This window comes from Macadamia integrifolia, chromosome 2 (genome assembly GCF_013358625.1).
Source record: "Macadamia integrifolia cultivar HAES 741 chromosome 2, SCU_Mint_v3, whole genome shotgun sequence".
In the NCBI taxonomy this organism is placed as follows: domain Eukaryota; kingdom Viridiplantae; phylum Streptophyta; class Magnoliopsida; order Proteales; family Proteaceae; genus Macadamia; species Macadamia integrifolia.
The window spans coordinates 1,221,685-1,244,186 of record NC_056558.1 but is presented as its reverse complement, the minus strand read 5'-3'; the positions used below and the strand labels follow the sequence as shown (position 1 = coordinate 1,244,186).

The following is a 22,502-nucleotide window of genomic DNA, read 5'->3' as shown; positions in this document are numbered from 1 at the left end:
TAAGTTAGGAAGTTTATTTCCAGCTTTAGTTTCCTAAGTCAGTTTCCTTTTCTGTTTTTGCTTTATGTCCAAGCTATGTAAGACTATAAAGGGGGCACCGTCAATTGTAATGAAGTCAGACAAGTATTATTAATGAAATTGAGTTTTCACTTATGGCTGGGATGGCTGTTACCTTGAGGGGTGAGATACCCAAAACCTGAATCTTCTCCACCCCTCCTTCGATTCTCTTTCTTTTCTTCTTTGTTTGCATATTGTGAGAGTGTTTTGAGTGCTATTGGAAGACCAATTGAAGGACAGAAGATCACCCATTGCAGCAGCCTTGAAGACAGCCAAGAGGAAAGATCGATTTTAGCAAGGATCAGGGGTTTTGAACTGAGACCGATCCACAGATCTGAGACCATCTTCTGGAACCCTTTTGAGGGTTGCTTTAGGCCCCTGAAAGAGGCCTTCGACCAGGTCTGCAGGGCTGTCAAAGCCTTGGATTGAGAGCTGCTGGCTCCCTGTCGAGCCACTCAAGCCCTAATTTGCTGCTGAACTTTTGGTTGCTGTGCTATTGTTTCCCTGCAGCTCAACTGCAGACCATATTTGGAAGACCTTTGGGTCCCTTTTCCAGACATCTATTGACCAGGTTGTTAGCCCATACTCTCCATATTTTGTGAGATCTAGCAACCCTCTCGTCCAGAACTTGGTATTTCTTCGAATCCTTAGTCTGTACTCAGATTTTTATTGGTGTGGAGTTGTTTATTAGGGTTGTTTGCCTTAAGGTGAACCTGCCTTACATTACTAGAAGTCTACTTAAAATAGGAGAGGGAAGTGCATTTGAAATAGGAACTCCATCCATAATAGTACTCGATATCCCTTATTACTAAAACTCTATTTTAACTAATTAGAATAGGTGTCCCACATGATTAAAACTCTATTCAATATAGGAATAGGAGTTCTATTCATACAAGACTTTATCTTATCCTTAACTACCAAGGAATAAACAATTACTTAATGAAATAAAACACTTTAACTGAACTAATAAAATAAGTCCGGAATTCTTACTTGCTACCTATAATAATTCAGGCCCATTAAAGTGGCTATTACGAAGAAAACCCGTTGGACTAAAGGCCCAACATATATAAAACGCAAGGCTTATGTTCACTAAAATAAGCCCAATTCTCTGTTTTATCTGCAGCAGAAACCTCCTTTCAATTGACCAGCCTAGTTGGAGGAGTTCAAACTTACCAGGACTCTGAGGAAAATAAGAAAATAATTTGAAACAGGACTGGACATATCCCAGCTTGACTGAACAATTTGACGACATTAAAATAAAGGAAATAATGACTCTAAACTAGCCCATGATTTGAGATCCCTGGGTGAACCAGAACTGAACATGATGTAAGGTTGAATACAAAGACTCAACCCCAAGAAATAGAAAAAAATTACTAATTAAATCCCAGCTAATCAAAGCGTGAAGAGTCCAGCAATAGAAACAAACTACTAATTAAATCCCAGCTGCTGTAGAGATCGATGGGTGCCTTCTTCTTGCTGCCTAAGTTACTCAGGACAGGAATACAGTTCATTGATGGGCACAACTGTGGGGCTTTTAGAAGGCTGCCTCAAGCTCATCGACAATTGGCTGACTTTGACAAAATCTGGAGCTGGATCTGCTGCTCAATGGAGGAAAACAAGGAACTAAGCTGAGGCAAAACTGAACCAGTTCTGGGTGGCTCAGTGGGCCTGGATTGGGTGCTAGCTGGTCCAACATTGGACTTGGCTCGATGGACCCCACAGCCACTCCCTTTGCAAGCTTGATTGACATCAGAACCACAGGGTTGTTTCTGAACCAGAAAACTGATTGAACAAACCACCTGCAGGTCCTTTTCTTCCTTTTCTTTCTACCAGTTGAAATTTTGCATCAATATAACTTCAGTAGCTTGCAGTCACCAAACACCTCGCGATCATCATTGGATGCACTGAACTGTAACCAGAGCTGATTGGATTTGATGTTCCTTCCAATCGATACCAACGCAGATCTGCAGTCTGAATAAATTGATTGCAGTGGTTGGAAAAGGAAAGGAAGAACTCTGTAGTTAAACATATGTTTTCAAAACAGATCAACTCTGTTTGGATAACATGCTTTCAGTTCAGTTTGCACTCAAAACAGCTAGGACATCTGGCTCTTGGAGGCATCGACCCGATGTAAAAAGTTCTTGGTGGCTAAATACCAAGTTAGGAAAAAACTTAATACCATTTATTATTCCAGGAAATCTATTATAACTTAAAATGTACTTGGGGGGTGGGGATTAGATATTGAATGTGTCAGATGCTGTAAACAGGTTTGGGAGACTGTTTTCATTATTTAGTTTGCCTCCTTGTTCAAATATGAACCTGATGCGGATCCGGGTTCCAAGAGATTGAAATCGGATCGCTTAGGGCCCACTTAGACACTCAATAAAACAAAGACAATAACCAATGACAGGTTGTATTGAAATAAAGCTTCATTAAATGGAAGAATTGTAAATAAATGGAACTTTAGGAGGGAGTGGTAGAATTGTAATTAAAAAGGGATCTTAAAGGGTAAATGGAGGTTCAAGTAAATGATGGGATATGGAGAGAATTAGGAATTATTGTGAAGGGGTAAATTGGGAAGAAAAAGTAAGGCAAAGGTTGGAGGTAAAAAAGGAAAAAAGTAGGGGTATTTTGGAAACACAAAGGACAAAGTCACAAAGAGAATAATAGCCAAAAGAAAAAAGTACCTTTTAGAAACGGGCAAGCCATGATACTGGTTTAGGTTGTCTTCAACCTTCAGCCAAGAAGAACAGGGCGGAAGCTAGTAGAAGAACGACAAGAACTCTCTCATCTTTGGCCTGTTGGACCTGACCTTTCAGGCAGGGGTTCGTAGCACCAAGGACTCCTAGAAACATGCATCGGCAGCTCCGAGATTTGGGTATTATACTACCAGTCAGTGTCTGCAACCAATTTGGGCAGTATCCTAAACTAGCCTGAGTTGCAGGTTCGATTCCTCACAAGAAGGATGGTTTACGGCACATGGAGCTCTAAGGATCTGGTTGTCTAGGGAGGGGATATCGTCGTTTAAAGCCTTAGGTCAAAAGACCAGTCACAAAAGAGAACAACCCATCTATTTTTGTGATCTGCAACTTTCAGCCAGAACAGAGTATAACAAGAAAACCCAGAAAATAAATAAAAAAAAGGATGAGGAAGAAGAAATAAAGTGAGAGATCAGAATAGAGAGAAGAAGATAAGAGAAAACCAGAAGCGAGAGATGGAGAGAAATAAGGTTAGAAAAGTTCAGAGAGGGGGAAAAGAGGTCGACAACCATGGCAGTCATCATTCAAACCAAAAACATAAATTTTCCAATTTATTCAATTCAAAATCTCAGTTGAGTTCAATAAACCTATTTAAAGACTGAAAACATACCTACTTTCCTATTTGAAACAAATATTGCATCTAACTAAAATAGAAATAAAATTCTCACTCAAATAAAAATCTACCATACTAATTCTAACTCTAAAAAAGGAAAGTAAATAAAAGATATTCTAGATCCATCGCCAAACTACATCAGCTCTCCTAGTCTTGAAAGAACTCGATTCCGTCAAGTTAAGCCGTGCTCCCAAGATACCGTTGTAAGTTGCTCTTTGATGAGGTGGCACGTATCTTGAAGCAGAAGATGGGAACATAACACCAAGAGGAGGGACAGTAGGCTGACATATCACCAGAGCAGGAGTCAGTCGACGACGTGGCATGTCTGATAATGCGTGTGGCCTCATTAAGTACATACGACCTCCTTGCTTCACCTTGATGGTGTTCCGTGAACCATCATAGAGAATACCAGCATGTCGCTGCCAAGGTTGCCCTATAAGAATGTCGCAGTGCGCCAATGGGGTGACAAAACATGTGACATGGTACTATAACGGCCCAAACTGTAAGTGTACTCGAACAACTGCAGTGGCCTCTTCTCAAGCTGTGGGTCCAAAACCTCGCGCGTGAATCTTCTTAAAAGCTGCTTCTGTGGAAGGTTATGTGCTTGAACAAATTCAACAGATTTAAAATTTGCTTCTGCCTCAGTATCAACAATTGCATGAACATCAGTAGGGTCGGAGCCATGTAGGAGAGTACCGTTCTGTCTGAAGAGAGGAGCCTTGTCAACTAGTCTCTTTGAAAAGGATGAAAGACTAGCTGAATGAGCTTCTACATCCTCATCACCATAGTCGAACATATCATCTTCCTCGAGGGGATAAGGATATAAAGCAGACTCATCTTCAATCTTCTCTGTTGGTTGCTTCTCTACTGCATTCACAGAGCGAGTCCTATTGGGACACTTGTTGGAGTAATGACCCTTCTAGTCACAACTATGGCATCTGATGTTCTTCACCCCATCACTGTCCTTGATGAACTCTGACATTTTTTCTTCAACTTTGCGAGCTTCAGGCTTCTTTTCCTCCATATGTGGTGGAGGTCTATAAAATGAAGAAGTCTTAAGCATACCCTTCCAATAAATGAATTTCTCTTCAGTTGTCTTGGCATGAGCCACTGCTACATCAACGGACCTGAAATCAGTGTTAGCCAACTCAAGTTTGATCTAAGTACTTAGCCCACTGATATATCGCATTACCCGTTGCTGGTCTGTTTCCTGAAGTCGACACCTTGAGGACAATTTGTGGAATTTGAGGGTGTAGGAATCCACATCTTTGTTCCCTTGTTGCAAGTTAAGTAATTTATGGAACATTACCTTTTCGTAATTAAGAGGAACAAATTTTTCAGTCAGGATCTGTTTCATGACTTCCCAATTGGTAACGGGTCCAAGAGATTGAAATCGGATCGCTTAAGGTCTACTTAGACACTCAATAAAACAAAGACAATAACCAATGATAGGTTGTATTGAAATAAAGCTTCATTAAATGGCAGAATTGTAAATAAATGGAACTTTAAAAGGGAGTTGTAGACTTGTAATTAAAAAAGGATCTTAAAGGGAAAATGGAGGTTCAAGTAAATGATGGGATATGGAGGGAATTAGGAATTATTGTGAAGGGGTAAATTAGAAAGCAAAACTAAGGCAAAAGTTGGAGGTAAAAAGGGGGAAAAGTAGGGGTATTTTGGAAACACAAAGGACAAAGTCGCAAAGAGAATAATAGCCAAAAGAAAAAAAAAAAAACCTTTTAGAAACAGGCAAGCCACAATTCTGGTTTAGGTTGTCTTCAACCTTCAGCTAAGAAGAACAGGGCAGAAGCTAGTAGAAGAATGACAAGAACTCTCTCATTTTTGGCTTGCTGGACCTGATCTTTCAGATAGGAGTTCGTAGCACCAAGGACTCCTAGAAACATGCATCGGCAGCTCCGAGATTTGGGTGTTATGCTACTAGTCAGTGTTTGCAACCAATCTGGGCAGTATCCTAAACCAGCCTGAGTTGCAGGTTCGATTCCTCACAGCAAGGATGGTTTACGACACATGACCTCTAAGGATCTGGTCGTCCAGGGAGGGGATATCGCTGTTTAAAGCCTTAGGTCAAAAGACCAGTCACAAAAGATAGCAACCCATCTATTTTTTTGTGATTTGCAACTTTCGGCCAGAACAGAGTATAACAAGAAAACCCAGAAAATAATAAAAAAGGACAAGGAAGAAGAAATAAAGTGAGATTAGAAAAGAGAGAAGAAGAAGATAAGAGAAAACCAGAAGAGAGAGAGATGGAGAGAAATAAGGCTGGAAAAATTCAGAGAGGGGGAAAAGAGGGTCGGCAGCCATGGCAGCCAGCCATTGTTCAAACCAAAAACATAAATTTTCCAATTCATTCAGTTCCAAATCTCAGTTTAGTTCAATAAACCTATTTAAAGACTGAAAACATACCTACTTTCCTATTTGAAACAAATATTTCATCTAACTAAAATAGAAATAAAATTCTCACTCAAATAAAAATCTACCATACTAATTCTAACTCTAAAAAAGGAAAGTAAATAAAAGATATTCTAGATCCATCGCCAAACTGCATCAGAACCTTCTTTCGCTTTGCTTCTGCAACCGGAAATAAGTCTACTATAAACTTGTGATTATTGATATTTTTGCTTAGGTACTTTATTGGAATGTGTATAAAAGGGTATTTATTTGATATGTTCCCTGCTGTGCCATTAATTAAATATATTTTTTCTGATGTTTCTGCTTTTTGTTTGACATTTTAATTGACTAATGAAACATGTATGGTTCAAGCAGTAGGTCATAAATGGATGGCAATGGGGAGGGTTAAATCCTAGAGTTGCCTTGTTCCATTCCCATTCGTTGGGTTCCTGTGGCTCTACATATTGGGTGGGGTTTGGTATGGGAAAAACACACTTGCTACTGACCTGTCCTTGCCCTTAGGGCCCCACCCTGGCTTTTTAATGGAGTTGGCAAGTCCCTCACGTGCAACAGAGAACTATCTTATTGGGTTGGGTTTGGCAGTAGTGATTGCCGTCCCCAGTCAACCCTGTTGCCACTCATATGCACAAATTGTTGAATGTTTTATTGGTAATTATGACCCTAGATAATGGTTTCAAGGATAAGTCTATCTGGGTCTATATTGTATCGCATTCTACACAGTTGGTTGGCCTTACACTGACAGGGTTGGTTGATATGCAATGTATCTGATTGGGATCGGCTCCGATCAATCCAGTCCTGAACCTTGATTCTTAGAAGAATGCCCTAGATAGAGTAAGGTGGTGAAATAGACCCCAATTGACCCCAAGTGGTTGGAGTCAGGGTTTTGGGTTGACCAGTGAAGCAAATGCCATGTCAAATAGATTGTTTCATTCTATGCAATATAAAACTGCTTGGATATCCTTACTGGAAAAAGATCCACTTTGTTAACTAATATTATTCAGAATTGTTGTGTATCTGATTTGCTTTCTTATTTTTCAGTTCATATGGGCAGACTTTGCAAACAAGCACGTTTATTGGGGAGACTTCGTTTGCTATACTTATTGTCATTGTGGGTCTGGTCTTATTTGCCCATTTGATTGGAAACATGCAGGTATTCGATAAGGCTATATATTCTTACTCCTATTTAAATTTTCAAGTGACTATTTACGCTCTCTTTGGTATTATTTTTCTTTGGGAAAATTATGTCCCCCTCCCCTATAGTTTGTCAAAATTACACGTGGATCCAAGGGTTTAAACGAATTACGCCCCCCTCCCCTACACCTGACGGTGTTTGTTTGTTGTTAGTTTTAAAACTCAAAAGACCATTTTACCCTCTAACTAAAAGATGATAATGGAAGATTATTTTAACCCCTTTTTCATCTTCTACCCAAATACCCCAAATCCTAAACTTAACCCATTGCCTTTTGATGAAAATCTTTTCAATCTCTGGCGGAAATAACAGTGCAATTGTCCGGTGAAGGTAAGCATACTAGAAGTCTGCAGTCGGGAGCTCATGGTTGAAGGTTGCAATGCGAGAAATTTAATGCCCTAGGACGGGCAAGGAACGGCTAGTGCACTTGGGCATTGGGGAATGTAGCGGGTGAAGGAGAGGAGCTGAGAAATACTTTTTTGTAATTTCTTTTCTCCCTCTCTCCCTCTCCCTCTCCCTCTCCCTCTCCCTCTCCCCTTCTTTCCCGTCTCCGGCTCCCACTCCTCCCCCTCTTTCAGTCCCCTTTGTTTTCCTTCTCTCCTTCCTACTGGCTTCAACAGGGAATTCAAATCCTAGCATACCATCGCACAGAGGCAAAACATATTATTATGTAGTTAGTGGAGAAAAACGTGTAGTATTCCCGCAACGATCCACTGCCGGGAGTGATAACAAAGCGGTCAAGGAGGGAACGAGATCTGAAGAGAGAGAAAGAGAATTTGGCACGATTATGGTCTAGGAATATTCTGGGTTCACCTGGGCAGTGGTGGGTTGATGGGATTTCTCTGGATTTAGAGCTGATGAGCAGGATTCCGGTTAACAATAGAACTCTGAAATTTCAGACAAAATTAAATTATGCAATCCCAAAAACAGATGTTAACATAACACTTGGGACTACAACTAAAATATTAGTGGGTTAGTTGGATTAATTGTAGGTTCAGTTCACATTGACCAACTTCCCGTGTTTTATACTGGACATAGCAAACTCTAAAACCATAATTTTACCCAAAAAGAACCATTGCGGTGCTGGTAAAAGAACCATTAACCGACTTCCCCTGTTTTATCTGGGTAGTTGTATATCTTTTAGTTCTTTCCAATATTGCTACTGGTATGCTGGTAAAAAAATGAAATAGGAAAAGGAAAGATACCTCAAGAGGAAAGATCAGAATATGTGAAAAAAATAATCTTTTTTAGAGTGAAGAGTCGGATTTTCTCAAAGCGGGGGTGGGCGTGGTAAGTTGCCTATCATTACACCGTCTTCTCCTGTTGGAGTGGGCAGTGAGCCTTCCCTCTTTTGTTTGTTTTAATGGGAGGGCATATAAGTAAGTTCATGTCTATGTAAGGGCATTTCCGGTATTAAATGGTATAATATTAGGTGACATCACCAATTAATAGTCCCAATTTCACGGTGACTAACAGATAGGACCTAATTGTAAGAATCTTAGAAAAACCAGGGGAGGGGGCGTAATTCGTTCAAACCCTTGGATCCACATGTAATTTGGACAAAGTATAGGGGAGGGGGACGTAATTTTCCCTTTTTATTTTTTATTTTTACTCACAAAAGTTTTTTTTATTGCATTTGGTGTCATTTATGGAGATCGTTTCTATTTAAAATAAATATATAAATAAAATAAAATAAAATAGGTCCTAACCCATTTATGTGTTTTAGCTATGCGGAGACTTTAATGAGCACGTGCTCATATAAGGTTCAAAATTGAAGGGTAGAAACGTCATTTTCTTGTTTAATTAGAAAGGCGTGTGCTGTAGATCCTAGGTTTGGCTTCACCTATTGAAGAAGGAAGAAGAAGGCTGAAGACCAAACAGCTGGCCAGCACTAGTCCCATTCGAACCAGGCTAGAATTGGGCTTCGCTGACTGCCCAATCGATCCAACTTTCACCTTTTCTGGGTTATTTTGGATGCTTTAAAGATAGTTCTATTAGGAGTAATTTCAGTTTTGGTTATAGTAGGAAGGTTAGTTTGTTAGAGACAACTTGTTATTTGTTTTAAGTCAAAGTTGGATAAGGAAAGTAGTTTTTTGTTACTTTCCTAATTTGTCAAGCCTTTCCTAGTTTGGATTGGCCAGTCTCAGCCTATATATATGACTGTTCATTGTAATCTATTCCCTAAGTTTTAATAAAAGGTTCATTTTCTGTTGCAACTAATTCCCTGTGATAGGTCGATCATCAGTTGAGAGGACTAAGGGCGAGAGGCCCAAGGACTGAGAGTCCAATATCCCACCCTCAGCACCCATTCAAACCATCCCTTCCATCCCATTTTCACTCCTATCACACTGTCACTATCATCCCATATTCAGAGATCATCATCAGTTCAAGTTACAGGTTTGGTTGTGGCTGTGAAGGATTCCCGGAGAGTGATTTCAAAGGCTGGTTCTCCCACATCTGAACTCTGATCAAGCAGCCCTTCTGGGGTTTTGTTCCAGGCATCAAGGAGTCCATTTGATCCCTGTTTGGTGTATATCGGAGGTATCTGGCTGCTGTTCCTGAAGATCAACTCCAGTCCTTATTTTGGGCTGAAATTGGAACCTCTGGGTCTCCCTTTCCCATGACCTGATTGAAGAACCCTTTTGGGGTTTTATTGGACATCCTAAGAGAGGTACTCGACCAGAGGAAAAGCCCCATGTGCTGGTGTATCCTCCTCTACAGGTCCTTCTCTAATGGCCACGTGGTCAAACAATTCCGTCATGCTCTTGCCACCTGTAGGTGGCTTTTGGGGTGTAATTAGAGGGAACTCTGGTGGAAGGAAGTACATACTTTGTTTACGTTTAGATAGGTACATGCCTGCCAACTCGTACTGCATCTTGTCCCAAGCTCTAGGCTCACGCCCTTGAGCTTGAAGTTACCTTTCACGGATTCTCCATTGTATTCGAACACCGTCACTCATCTGGGAGAAAACGTATTGAAGCCGTTGCGTCTCTGTCAAGTTGTAGCTGTCAAAGTACACATCTAATTCTTATATCCATCCAAGGAAGATGTGTGAAGAAAGTTTCTCACAAAATTCATGTGGCTCTATCTTTGGTCTGGCTAAACTTTGATACGAAATAATGTAAGATTGGTTCACAAGTCATCCAATCCGAGGTAGGATCTTTGGGAAATTCAATAAAATAAGATAGTGTGACAGATAGTATGAAAAACAAATAAATAAGAGAATGAAGAAAAGATAGAGAATTTGATGGAGGGTTGAAAAGGGGGAAGAACTAGTGAATAGGCATCTCACCTAGGGCATCTCACCCAACTGCATCCCACAGCACAACAACATAAGCAATCTCTTTTTTTCATTAATAAATTCGTATCCAATGTTGTAGCCCCTTACAAACTTGTATAGAAGACTCAAAATTGACTCAAATACTAAAAAAGAAAGGCCTAACTCAATCCTTCACTAATTAGGAAACCTAAACTGAAATTACAAAGGAAATAAACTCAAAACAGAACTCTAACTAAACTAATAAATTAAATCTCGTTTTCCTACTTTTTACTCATATTTTAGGCCCATTACAAAGAAAACCCATAGGATCAAAGACCCAACACATACTAACCCAACTTAAGCCTTATTTGCAATAAAATAAGCCCATTAAGTGCCTTATCTGCATCAACCTTACTTCTAGACTCATGAAATAGCTTAGTGTCAAGAGAGGGCATCTCCTCTATAGTTGCCACCCCAATCCACTTGTCTTTCTACCAATTTATTAACTTTCAGTTACCCACAATCCAGCTCTCTCCTTTGAAGATACAAAGCTCTGCATTCTCCTGATACCTGGCCATATCGGTGAAGGTTAGTACCCCTTTTTAATTGTTCCACTCTTGGTAAAAAATCTTGCCTTAAGAAGTCTACTCATTGCCGTGACCTCGTGCTTAATTTGCCACCCCTGTTTACATGATGAGGCTTTGTTCACTTCAAACGGTCTTCAAATTCTTAGCCTTTCCTGCCTTGGCTTACAAACATTCTTCCGTTTTACCGTTACTGCCTTAGAGGTATCAACATCACCAGTCCAGATAAAATTCCTCATCCATTTCTCTATGGTTTCATCATACGAATACTTCACTCCCAACTAAAGTTTGCCTTTTGCGGCTAGCACCTTTATGGAAGGTGCTTACATTTTGCTGCTTAATGTACCATGGGTTGCAGCTAGCAAGCAGATGTGTATTGTGGAAGGAATTTGAGGTGCCAATTGACCTCCCATTGATTGCGAAGTGGCTGTCTTCATGGAGCTGTTTGGGATTTAGATGGGGAGGGGCTGTCTTCACACCGCTATCTGTTGAAACTATGATAATTGCCTGGTCCCTTTAATCGCTGGAGTTTGCAAGCTTTAAGTGGCTTGAAAATTCTGTTCCTGTATGGTGGGAGGGGAACAAACGTTTGGCAATTCAGATGCTAATCTGATACGTTTCTAGAAGCCTAGAGGTATAGGATCAGAAGCACAATTGTAAACCAGAATCGCAGTGAATGTGAAGCAACCAAATTTGTAGACAATTTTATAACTTGAGTCAAGTAACGGATGTGGCTCAATTTCTGGTCATTGATCAGTCTATGGTTCATAACAACTCTCTAAAAGATGGACTTGATCCAATGGTTGGATCTCAAGAGCCAGCACTATTACAGAATTAGCAAGTCAAGGTCCTAAAAATTAGGAACTTAAATATCTCAATAATTCATGAACAGATGTAGGTATGATTCTAGCCAATAACAGTTCTTGTATTAGCAAACAATATATCAAAATATGAAGCTGATCTGGAGGTTAGACTAGGAGTTATCATAGTTTCCTACTAGAGATGGAATACCAAAACCCTGTAGATCGATCAAAGAATTTAAGAACACTGCTGTCAGACTTATAACAGATTAGAATTAAAGTTTAACATCCACAATAGAACAGTAGATTGATAGCTTGATGAAGCTATCGATAGAAGAGTTCCAAATGCGACTCTAATCCACTAATTTCAAATTCAAAATTTAAAACCATTGGGTGGTTCAGACTAACCTGCGTTTGATGGATTTGAAGACAAAATTGTATTTACTGAAAACTGAAGAGCTTTAATTTATTGGGAGACTGTAGACAGAATTAAGTACAATAATTACTTAGAGAGTTAATCAAGGTAGAATGAAGAAGAAGATATTGAAGGATATGACTTGAGATTCACACCCAAGCCTTGATCAGAATCCTACTGATTCTCCTAGCATCTCACCAGGCAGCAACTGCATCCCACTGCCATTAATCTGAGTCTCACAGAAGTTTAGCAGCAAAGCCACACTTTTATTCATAACGAAATCGGTGAGAGGGTTTAAACCTTACAATGTGTTTTTTAGGAATATAAAAGACTGATCCATATTGGCCTTAGGGAAGTTACAAACAAATGGGAAACAACCTCGTAAAAGAAACAGTTCAAGATAGATTAGGAATCCCACTTCAGGTTGTTGGAAAGGGACCTTCCTAATCACACTGGGAATTCAGAAAAAAGACAGAAAACCGACTAGGAATAGGACTGGAATTTTAAAAAGAGTATCCCAGCCTTTGCAAATAAACAAATAAATAGGATAAATAAAACTAGGAAGAAAGAACCCTGCCCGCTTGCGTGTGTCTACGCCTAGACACAGCGAGTGTGGAAAGACCGCTGCCCCCACGCTGAAGATGCTTGCGCTTGAACTCCCATTGGCCGCGTGTGCTGGCATGTACCTGCGCCAGCGGGAAGCATTCTCTTGTCCATAAAACTAATACTAAATTGCCCCATCAATCTGGTGTCAGGTGAACCAAATCACCCTTCAAACTGAGTCAACTCAGTGAGTTTCTGACCTAGTGCCTTCTTGCTCCTTTGGTACTTTTTACAGTACCTGTCCAGCTTATCCGCATCACAATCTCTGCTCTCTTTGAAGATATGGAAAGAACTACATATTCTTGAATTGGAATGAGTGGAAGTGATTCCTTTTGTATGTATTTATTTGTTCAATAATTTTCTGTTCATGTACGTTGATGAACCATATTGTCTATCCTATCTTACTGTTTAATTGATAAAACTACCCTTTGTATAGAAAACTAATTAATTATAAGATGCTAATGTTGTTTTGAAAGATTGATATATTTTAGTAATATAACTTCCACATTTTTATCTACTTGGCTGTATGCTGAACTGAGATAGTGAAGCCCTATCTCCCTCAGTTATTTATTTTCACTGCTAGATGTATTTTCATATTTTCTGGGCAATCTAGTATCTTCTTTCAGTTTCTTGTACATCTATATTCAACTGCATAGTGGTCTTGGCAATGCATGATCAATCCTTTTTTTTCTTGCCACTGCCTTTAATTTATTATGGTCTCATTGAACTTGCTTTGACTTATCATTTCTATTCTAGACCTACTTGCAATCCATCACGGCAAGGCTTGAGGAGTGGAGACTTAAACGACGGGACACTGAAGAGTGGATGAGGCATCGCCAACTCCCTCCAGATTTGCAAGAGCGTGTGCGGAAATTTATTCAATATAAGTGGCTTGCAACGCGAGGAGTTGATGAAGAAGCTATCCTTTGTGCCTTACCAACTGATCTCCGTCGAGACATCCAACGCCACCTATGTTTGGACCTTGTTCGGCGGGTATGATCATCTCTCTATAGGCTAGTCTCCATATTGGGTAAGCTCATGGTAGGTTCAGGTTGGGTCCAAGTTAGGCCATATCATGACCCTTGTTCAAAGCCTGAGTATTTGTAGGTTGTATTTTATGCCTCTTTTCTTTAGTTACTTTTTCCTTTGAATTTCTTTACGATTCTCATATGTGTTGAATTTCTTTACGATTCTCGTATGTGGCCCCCACCCTGTATTGCGAACCCCTCAATTGTCTTTGGGCCAGGTTTCTGTTAGCTAAATCTACCTGTTGCCATTCCCACTCTCCCCATTTCACTATCTAGTTATATAAATCTGTACCTTTACCAGGATCCATCGGATGTTTTCCATATTTTAACGGAACACCACCAGGGTAACATGAAAAACATACTTAGAGCTCTTTTAATATTTCAAACTCATAGCATACCTCAGAGTTCTTGGTGCATCAGGTTGACAGCTGGCACTTAAATAATCCGTCAATCTTTTTGCATGGATCCTTGCACTCATCCTTGCCTGGAATCTCCATGTAGCCAACCCCATTAAGTTGGGGATAACATAAGGTTTTGGTTGCTGTTGATGTTGTTGGCATACCTCAGAGTTCTTGTTGACCAGAACAGTTCAGCTTGCTGAATGACTGTAGCTAATGTTTTAAAGGATGAGATAGCTAATTGTCAGTTACTTTGGATTATCCTATTTATTTGTAATATATCTGAGTGCAAATGGGTTACAAGAACTCTCTTCAACTTATAGTACAAAACATACTGATTTGTAAGACGTTCACCTGTTGTCACATCATTTTTGTTTTTGTATATACCTTTTTTTTTTTTCCTTCACCTGTCCAAAAGTATGAGATTAGCATATTGTTTGGAGCTTGGGTTTGTTCGGTTGGCCTTGTATTCTGCTTCCATTTGTAGTAAATTTTTACTTTTTTTCAACTAGATGTGCTGAACAAATATAGACTTGGACCACCTGAATGTGTCGTCTAAAGGTTCCATTTTACTGTAGTTTGGAGCAGTCAAATCTTTCCCTGTCCTTTTAACAAACGATGCCTGCTCAGCAGGAGAAAATAGGAAGGATCTGTTCGTCTCCTTGAGTTGCATGCGTGTACTTTTTCTTGTGATTGTTTGCATTTGGCATACCCAATTTGCCCTTGGATCTTTCTCCTGTTCAATTGGATATCCAGAATATGTCCTTGGTTATCTCTTTTCCTGCACGTGCAGCATACTGTCTCGTATGGGGATGGCTTCTCTTTTATGTTAACCAACAATCAGTTAAACTTGTTTCCTTGATTATCTTATTCACCCTGTTTATTTCCCATTTGCAGGTCCCCTTTTTCTCACAGATGGACGATCAACTACTAGATGCCATATGTGAGCGCCTTGTATCCTCCTTGAGTACTGAAGGCACCTACATTGTTCGTGAAGGTGACCCTGTAACTGAGATGCTCTTTATAATCCGGGGAAGACTGGAAAGCTCTACCACCAATGGGGGGAGAACAGGTTTCTTTAATTCTATTACTTTAAGACCAGGTGATTTTTGTGGAGAGGAGCTGCTTGCATGGGCTTTGCTTCCAAAATCCACTGTTAACTTGCCTTCTTCCACAAGGACAGTCAGAGCCCTTACTGAAGTGGAAGCTTTTGCTTTGCAAGCAGAAGATCTCAAGTTTGTGGCCAACCAGTTTAGACGATTACACAGTAAGAAACTGCAGCACACTTTCCGCTTCTACTCTCACCATTGGAGGACATGGGCAGCTTGCTTCATACAGGCTGCTTGGCGTCAATACAAGAGGAGGAAGTTGGGAAAGGATCTTAGCATGCAGGAGTCCTTGTCTTTCTCATATTCATCAGATGTGCAAGAAGCTGTTGAGACTGGGGACAAGGGAGAAGGCTCTACTGCTGCTTTGGTGGGTCCCTCCACAGCAGTACAAAACCTTGCTGTAACAGTATTGGCTTCAAGGTTTGCTGCAAACACAAGGAGGGCAGGTCAGAAAATCAAGGGTGTTGAGATTCCCATACGGAAGCCTGAAGATCCCGACTTCTTTACCGAGGCTGATGATTAGGTTACTCTGCAAATGGTAAAATACTAGCAATGCAAATAGATGTCCACGATGAATCTCATTTGATCCCCCACCAAACGCCCCAATACAAAACCACCTAGGGGAAAAGGAAAGATTTTAAGGGGAATGGGAAGGCTATTCTGCCTGAGGTTTGAAGATACTAATATACGTAATGTTTCATGAGTGACTCGCCTTTAGTAAGGGCTGTACATTTTACCTGTGTATCCATCTTACTTTATACACAGGTTTGAACTTCAAACTCTGGCCGTAAAACCTATTGTTTCATCAAGTAAGATGGATACACAGGTAGCTTTTCATTTGAGATGTTGGCAGAATATTTATGAATGCCTGTACTCTATTGTACTCATATTTCTGTTTTTTTCACAGGTTATATATTTTTAATAAATTTTTTTCCTTCTAATTTTTGGCAAGTCAAGTTTGTAAAAGTATTGAAGCTTGTGGCTTTAAATTACCTACGGTTGCACTTGGAACATTTGTGGGTCCCTATAAGTGGATATGGAGCATGGTCCCTTGTATGCCCGATCACATGCAAGGGAATGAAATAGAAGGCTATTCGATAACAAGAAAGAGAAGATCAGATCGTCACATCTAGTTGTTTAGATTTCAGAGATTAGCAGAATGGATGTGTGTTTGCGTTGCAATATTTTGGTAGTTTCCAATAAAAAAAAAAAAAAAAAAAAAAATAATTTTGAAATCAGGAGTACTCAAGACTTGTGCTTTCGCTCGAATTGAGATGAGTTCATGGGATCCAAGCTTGTCTCACTTTCTAGACCTAGAGAGTGGAAGTTATGGAAAGCTATGACGCAAGACTTCATATGCATTCTGCATAATTAACAGTATGATTTACATTTCTGATAAATGAGTATTCTAAGCCAGAATTGAGTTTTTTTCTGTTTTTAAAGAGTTATTAATGACAGCATAGGGGGCAGTTCAGCCTAGGAGGCATGAAATAATACGAAAATTGAAAACTCCAAACTCATTGAAAATGTGGGCCGTAAGGCACCCAAAGAAAGTTTAGTGGATACATTAGGTAGTATTCCAATGAGTAGGATGACTTCTTTCATGGTTTTATCACTTTTGAGACCATCGCAGATCTTCACAATAGTAACGTGCAAAGAGAAAAGGCTACTTGCTAGCCTTGGAATCTGCCTTCTCAAGGATAAAGAGGTTTTCATGGGGACCTGCTTAGTTGACTTGTCAATTTCTGCCATGTGAAATGATGATTTGGTCTTTAATCACATTCTCATCAATTCATTCTCAAAATCAATCACTTAATGGCTTAGCTGTGAGTTCAGCCACTAAAATTTCTAAATTTCTAAATTTCTAATTAGAAAATGGCAATTAAAGTTTTTTGTGAATCGTGTGGCATAACTAGTAGAGGGTGTAGTGACAAGACGTATAGATCTTATGGCCATGCAAAATAAGATATGAGGCAAAATATGTCCCCTTTCTCAGCACGGCTGAAACGTGTATGCAAACTTGAATAGGACTGACCTACTACCTCGGCCTCCATCAGGCCGTACTACCTCCTCGGCCTCCCACCTCGGCCTCCAGCATGCTGTGTTGCACCTCGGCCTCCAGCATGCCGTGTTGCACCTAGGCCTCCATCAAGCCGTGCTGCCACCTCGGCCTCCAGCATGCCGTGCTATGACCTCGGCCTCCATCAGGCCGTGCTGCCACCTCAGCCTCCATCAGGCCATGCTGCCACCTAGGCCTCCATCAGACCGTGCTCCCACCTCGGCCTCCAGCATGCCGAGGAGGTCAGCATGCCGTGCTGCCACCTCGGCCTCAAGCATGTCATGCTGCCACCTCGACCTCCATCAGATCGTGCTGCCAACTTGGTCTCCATCAGGCCGTGCTGCCACCTCGGCCTCCATCAGGCCGTGCTGCCACCTCGGCCTCCATCAGGCCGTACTGCCACCTCGGCCCGACGTCAACAACAAGGTTTCCATAAACGTGTTTTCATCCACCCCTACATTCAAGGAATGTAATCCCTATTCCGAAGGATAGGACTCTATCCACTACACTTCATTATAGACATCACACAGTTGGCCATTCCAAGATAAGAGGGGAATATATTCCCAGAATCATAGAGCCACTCCCCTTGAGGACTCCACGCCTAAACAGGACTCTTCATAATCGTCTCCCACTCTCCCTCTATCAGCAGCCTATAAATACCAAGGTAAGTCTCCATCATAGGGATCGATCACTCACTTCTCTTACTGGAAAAGATCTCTTGAGCATCTGCTGTGGAAAGATCTGACTTAGGCATCGGAGAGTCCCCCGTCGGGTTAGCCTGGCTCTCCCCTGTCATCTCTTCTGTGCAGGTAGGCCAAAGCACTAGGACCTGCAGGGAAGATTGTCCGTCAATTTTTTCCGCATCAGATTGGCACCGTCTGTGAGAATTATTACAAAAAGTCACCTTGGACCAATGCAATTAAGGAGTGAGAAGGTCATTTCTTCAACGACAACGCGAGCAAGATCCACTCGCGAAGTACCACTTGGATGTCCCCATTCACCACCAATGGCAGAGTAGGAAAACGTCCCAACAGAGACCCCTCCACAAGGACTCCAGCAAACCAGGCCTGATGCGCAAGTTTCCCAGGGAGAGGGGGATCAGCGCGAGCAAAACCCTCAGCTATCTCGCCATGTCCTGTCATCTCTGGTAACTAACCCAAACATAGAAGAGAAAATGCAGAGCTTGTAGCTGCAAGTGTTAGCTACAAACACATTGGTACGGGACTTCATACGCCAGTACGGCTCGGCACTTCCAGTGCCACGGACTAGTTTAGCTCAGCCGCCTAGGCCTGTTCAGGGCAGACATCTCAGCGACAAATCTCCTTACAATAATGTCACCCCTCAATCAACAACAAGAAGGGGGTCGTCCAGAACTTCATGCACTGTTCATTCGGTACCACCCTGCTCTCTTACTGAGGGGTGCAGGCAAGGTCCCGTCCCTGCCCAGAACGGGAGAGCCCGTCATTCCGTGCATCACCGGAGCCTAGAGACACATGATACTGATAGATCCCCACCCAGGGTAGGAAGACGCCAACTGTTGCCTCAAGGACTCAATAGAGGCACGCGTCCGCACAGAGAAGAACGTGAAAACTACCAGAGGCTAGCTCGGTAAGATCGACCCCACACGAGTCAGGGCTCGCCCATCAGGCCGACTAGAGGGGCACCACTGCAAGGTCACCAAAGCCAAGGAAGAAGCCCCAAAAGAGGTGAAGGGGCGTCGATCCCCGGATAGTCGAGCAGAGGAGAGAAGAGACGACCTTAAGAGCCGCATCTAGCAACTCACTGCGTGAATAGAAGGAATGCAGAGGCAAGGGCACCCGACCGACATAACTGTAACTCTGGCCCATAATGCACTATCTGACAAACTGATAGACGTCGAGCTGCCCTCAAATTTCGTGATACCCATCTTCAATGGATATGACGGCACCACAGACCTATGATCATCTGTTGTACTACAGCTCGACCATGGCGGTTCATGGTAGGTCAGACGTCGTTCTCTACCGAGCTTTCGCAGCCTCATTAAAAGGAGCTACGCTAGTGTGGATGTCGAACTTACAACCATGGTCCATCCGCAGCTATGAAGAGCTGACGAGAGCATTCGGCACACGTTTCCAAGCAAGTATGAAACAGAAGCAAAATACGCAAAACGTGATGAACATGAGGCAGGGAGCGAGGGAGACTATAAGGGAGTTCCTTGCCCGTTTCACCAAGGCAACACTGGAGGTAAAAAACCTACCAAAAGGAGTGGCGTATAGCACGTTGTGCAACGGGGTAATACACCCTGATCTGGTCCAGTCTCTGGCCCTCGACTTTCCAGAAATGATGCCCAAGTTGCTAAGACGATGCAATCAATACGCCAACATGGAGGAAATCCTAGCCGCCAGAGGGATAGGTGATCAGTCAGAGAAGGAGAATAAAAGGACTTTGAGACCTAGGGATGATTCTAGCAAGCCGAAGAAGAACAGAATAGATCGGCCACTTGACACAGCTGAACCTGAGCGATATGAACTTGATCATTCCCGAGCAAACCTGCTCTTAGAGATCCAAAATCAAAAGTACTTTCGCTGGCCCAGGCCAATGAATGCTAAACCAGAGGAGAGGAACCCCAGCCAGTATTGCCAATACCACCGAGACCATAAACATGACACTGAAGATTGCAAGACTCTGAAAAGGGAAATTGATGAACTCATCAATGCTAGATGCCTCAACCAGTATTTGAAGCAGAAATATGGTGGGAACTGGCCCGAGCCGAGGAGAGATGATGCCAAGCCGAGATAGAGCCGAGCCATCCAAGGACCAAGCCACTGACCGAGCTTATGTGTATGATAACTAGCTAGTGGGTCCAACCATTTTAACAATCATGGGCAGACCCACGATGGAATCAGTCAGAAAAGCCAAAGCACACACGCGGTTCGTATGCATCACGGAACAGCCTGTCAAAGCCCTTAGAATGGATCCACTCATTACGTTCTCTTATCGAGATCTAGAAGAGTTAAACTGGCCTCACAACTACGTTGTTGTAGTTCAATTAGTGGTGCAAACCACCCGTTCCACAGGGTCCTAGTGGACACATGGGCCTCCGTTGACCTCATGTCCTACGAAGCCTTCACAAAACTAGGGCTTGGCACTGGGACCCTAAAGCCAACTCCAGGACCCTTGTACAGATTTTTAGGCACACCAGCAGAGCTGGAAGGAGTTGTAGATTTGCCTGTGACCATCGGACAGGGAGCTCAGATAGCCACTACCATGGTTTCTTTTATGGTTGCCAAGATCGCCTCACCCTACAACGCAGTCCTTAGCCGACCCGGTCTCAATGGCCTTGGGGCGATTGTGTCCACTAAGCACATGAAAGTCAAATTCCCCACTAGTAATGGAGTCAGGGAATGCAAGTCCAGTCAAAAGGAATCCCCGGAATGCTATGCAAACTTCATAAAATCTATCAAGAAACCATGCTCGGGCCTAGCATGTATAGTAGAAATTGTTGATTGCCGAGATGAAAGCCTCCTGACCCGAGTTGAGCCAGTTGAACAGCTGCTTATTGTCCCAATCACTGAGGCCAGTAGACACTTTTATCGGTAGAAACTTTGATCAGTAGACAGTTTTATCAATAGATCGCATTGAAATCCCATCGATTGACTGTTCGTCTTATAGATTTTATATTGTCAGCACCTTAGCTTTCATATCTCAGTTATTCAATTTTTATCACGGAGCAGATTAGATTCTATTTTGAAGCAATGTATTTGTCCCAAGTGCATACCACACATCAATATACTATGAAGCTTCTCTCAAATATCTGACTCTTCTAAGATTGAGTACAGCTCGTCGGCATCAAAGACCTTAACCAATAAGGCACAAAGATCGAGCTCCAGCTCAAAAGCAACTAAGACCAAGCTCCAACTCGGGACCACAAGACCAGATCCAAGTTTGGCGACTCAAAGACTTTAACCAATAAGGCACAAAGATCGGGCTCCAGCTCGACAACATCTAAGACCGAGCTCCAGCTCGGCGCCACAAGACTAGATCCTAGTTTGGTGACTCAAAGACCTTAACCAATAAGGCACAAAGATCGGGCTCCAGCTCGGCAGCATCTAAGACCGATCCCAGTGTGGCACCACAAGACCAGACCCAAGTTTGGCTACTCAAAGACCTTAACCAATAAGGCACAAAGATCGGGCTCCAGCTCGGCAGCATCTAAGACTGTGCTCAAGCTTGGCACTATCAAGATTAGACCCTAGTTTGGCAACTCAAGCCCTTACGCATTAAGGCACGCAAGCTCGAGCCCTGGTTCGGTACCTCAAGCCCTTACGCACTAGGGCATTCAAGCCCGAGCCCCAGCTCAGCACCTCAAGCCCTTACGCATTAAGGAACGCAAGCCCGAGCCCCAGCTCGACATCTCAAGCCCTTACGCATTAAGGCATGCAAGCTCGAGCCCCGGCTCTGCACCTCAAGCCCTTACGCATTAAGGCACGTAAGCTCGAGCCCCAGCTCGGCACCTCAAGCCCTTACCCATTAAGGCATGCAAGCCTGAGCCCTGGCTTGGCACCTCAAGCCCTTACGCATTAAGGCACGTAAGCCCAAGCCCCGGCTCAGAACCTCAAGCCCTTACCCATTAAGGCATGCAAGACCAAGCCCCGGCTCGGCACCACAAAAGACCTTAATGCAAGGCATATCAAAAGATTGAGCCCCAGCTTGACACCCCTATGGCTAGTCCAAGGCTTAGCACCTCAAGAGTTCATAAGCTAGACATGGAAGATCAATTCTGAGCTCAGCTAGGGAACCGGGCCACACTCAGACAGCTGTACTTGTCTTTATTCTTCCAACAGGTTACTCATTTCTAGCCGCGCCTGAAGTATAAGAAAATAAAGAAAGAAGCACAAGAATACTGAGAGATGAAGACATCAAAATAAATTTTGCATTCACCAAAAATGGGAAAAAAGCCCTCAAAATACATCACTACCGAAGGAGACATCTACATAAATATATATATATATACATATATATATATACAAGGCTAATCTCGGGGGGCTAATCCACGGGCCTAGCTCTTCACCTGGCTATCCTTCGAGTCGGGTCACCTCTTCACCAATGTTAATCAAGCCGTCAAGCTGTACCAAAGTAGCAGGGGTGGGAACGCGCTACTCATAGTCCTTCAAATTGTAGCCTGGCATCTTACTCAGGATGAATCGGATGGCATCGTCCAAG

General features: G+C 42.3%; 1 protein-coding gene across 4 annotated transcripts in view; it reads left to right on the top strand.

Moving 5' to 3' along the window:
* The window catches only part of LOC122089982 (probable cyclic nucleotide-gated ion channel 14), a 40,321-nt gene extending 24,139 nt beyond the window's left edge, over positions 1-16,182 (top strand). For all 4 annotated transcript variants that reach the window (XM_042659807.1, XM_042659801.1, XM_042659793.1 and 1 more), the window contains exons 6-8: positions 6,895-7,006; positions 13,463-13,699; positions 15,030-16,182. In XM_042659807.1, the coding sequence (XP_042515741.1) occupies positions 6,895-7,006; positions 13,463-13,699; positions 15,030-15,764 (1,084 nt within the window). In that variant the 3' untranslated portion in view covers positions 15,765-16,182. The remainder of the gene's footprint in view (positions 1-6,894; positions 7,007-13,462; positions 13,700-15,029) is intronic.
* Positions 16,183-22,502: the final 6,320 nt, after the last annotated feature.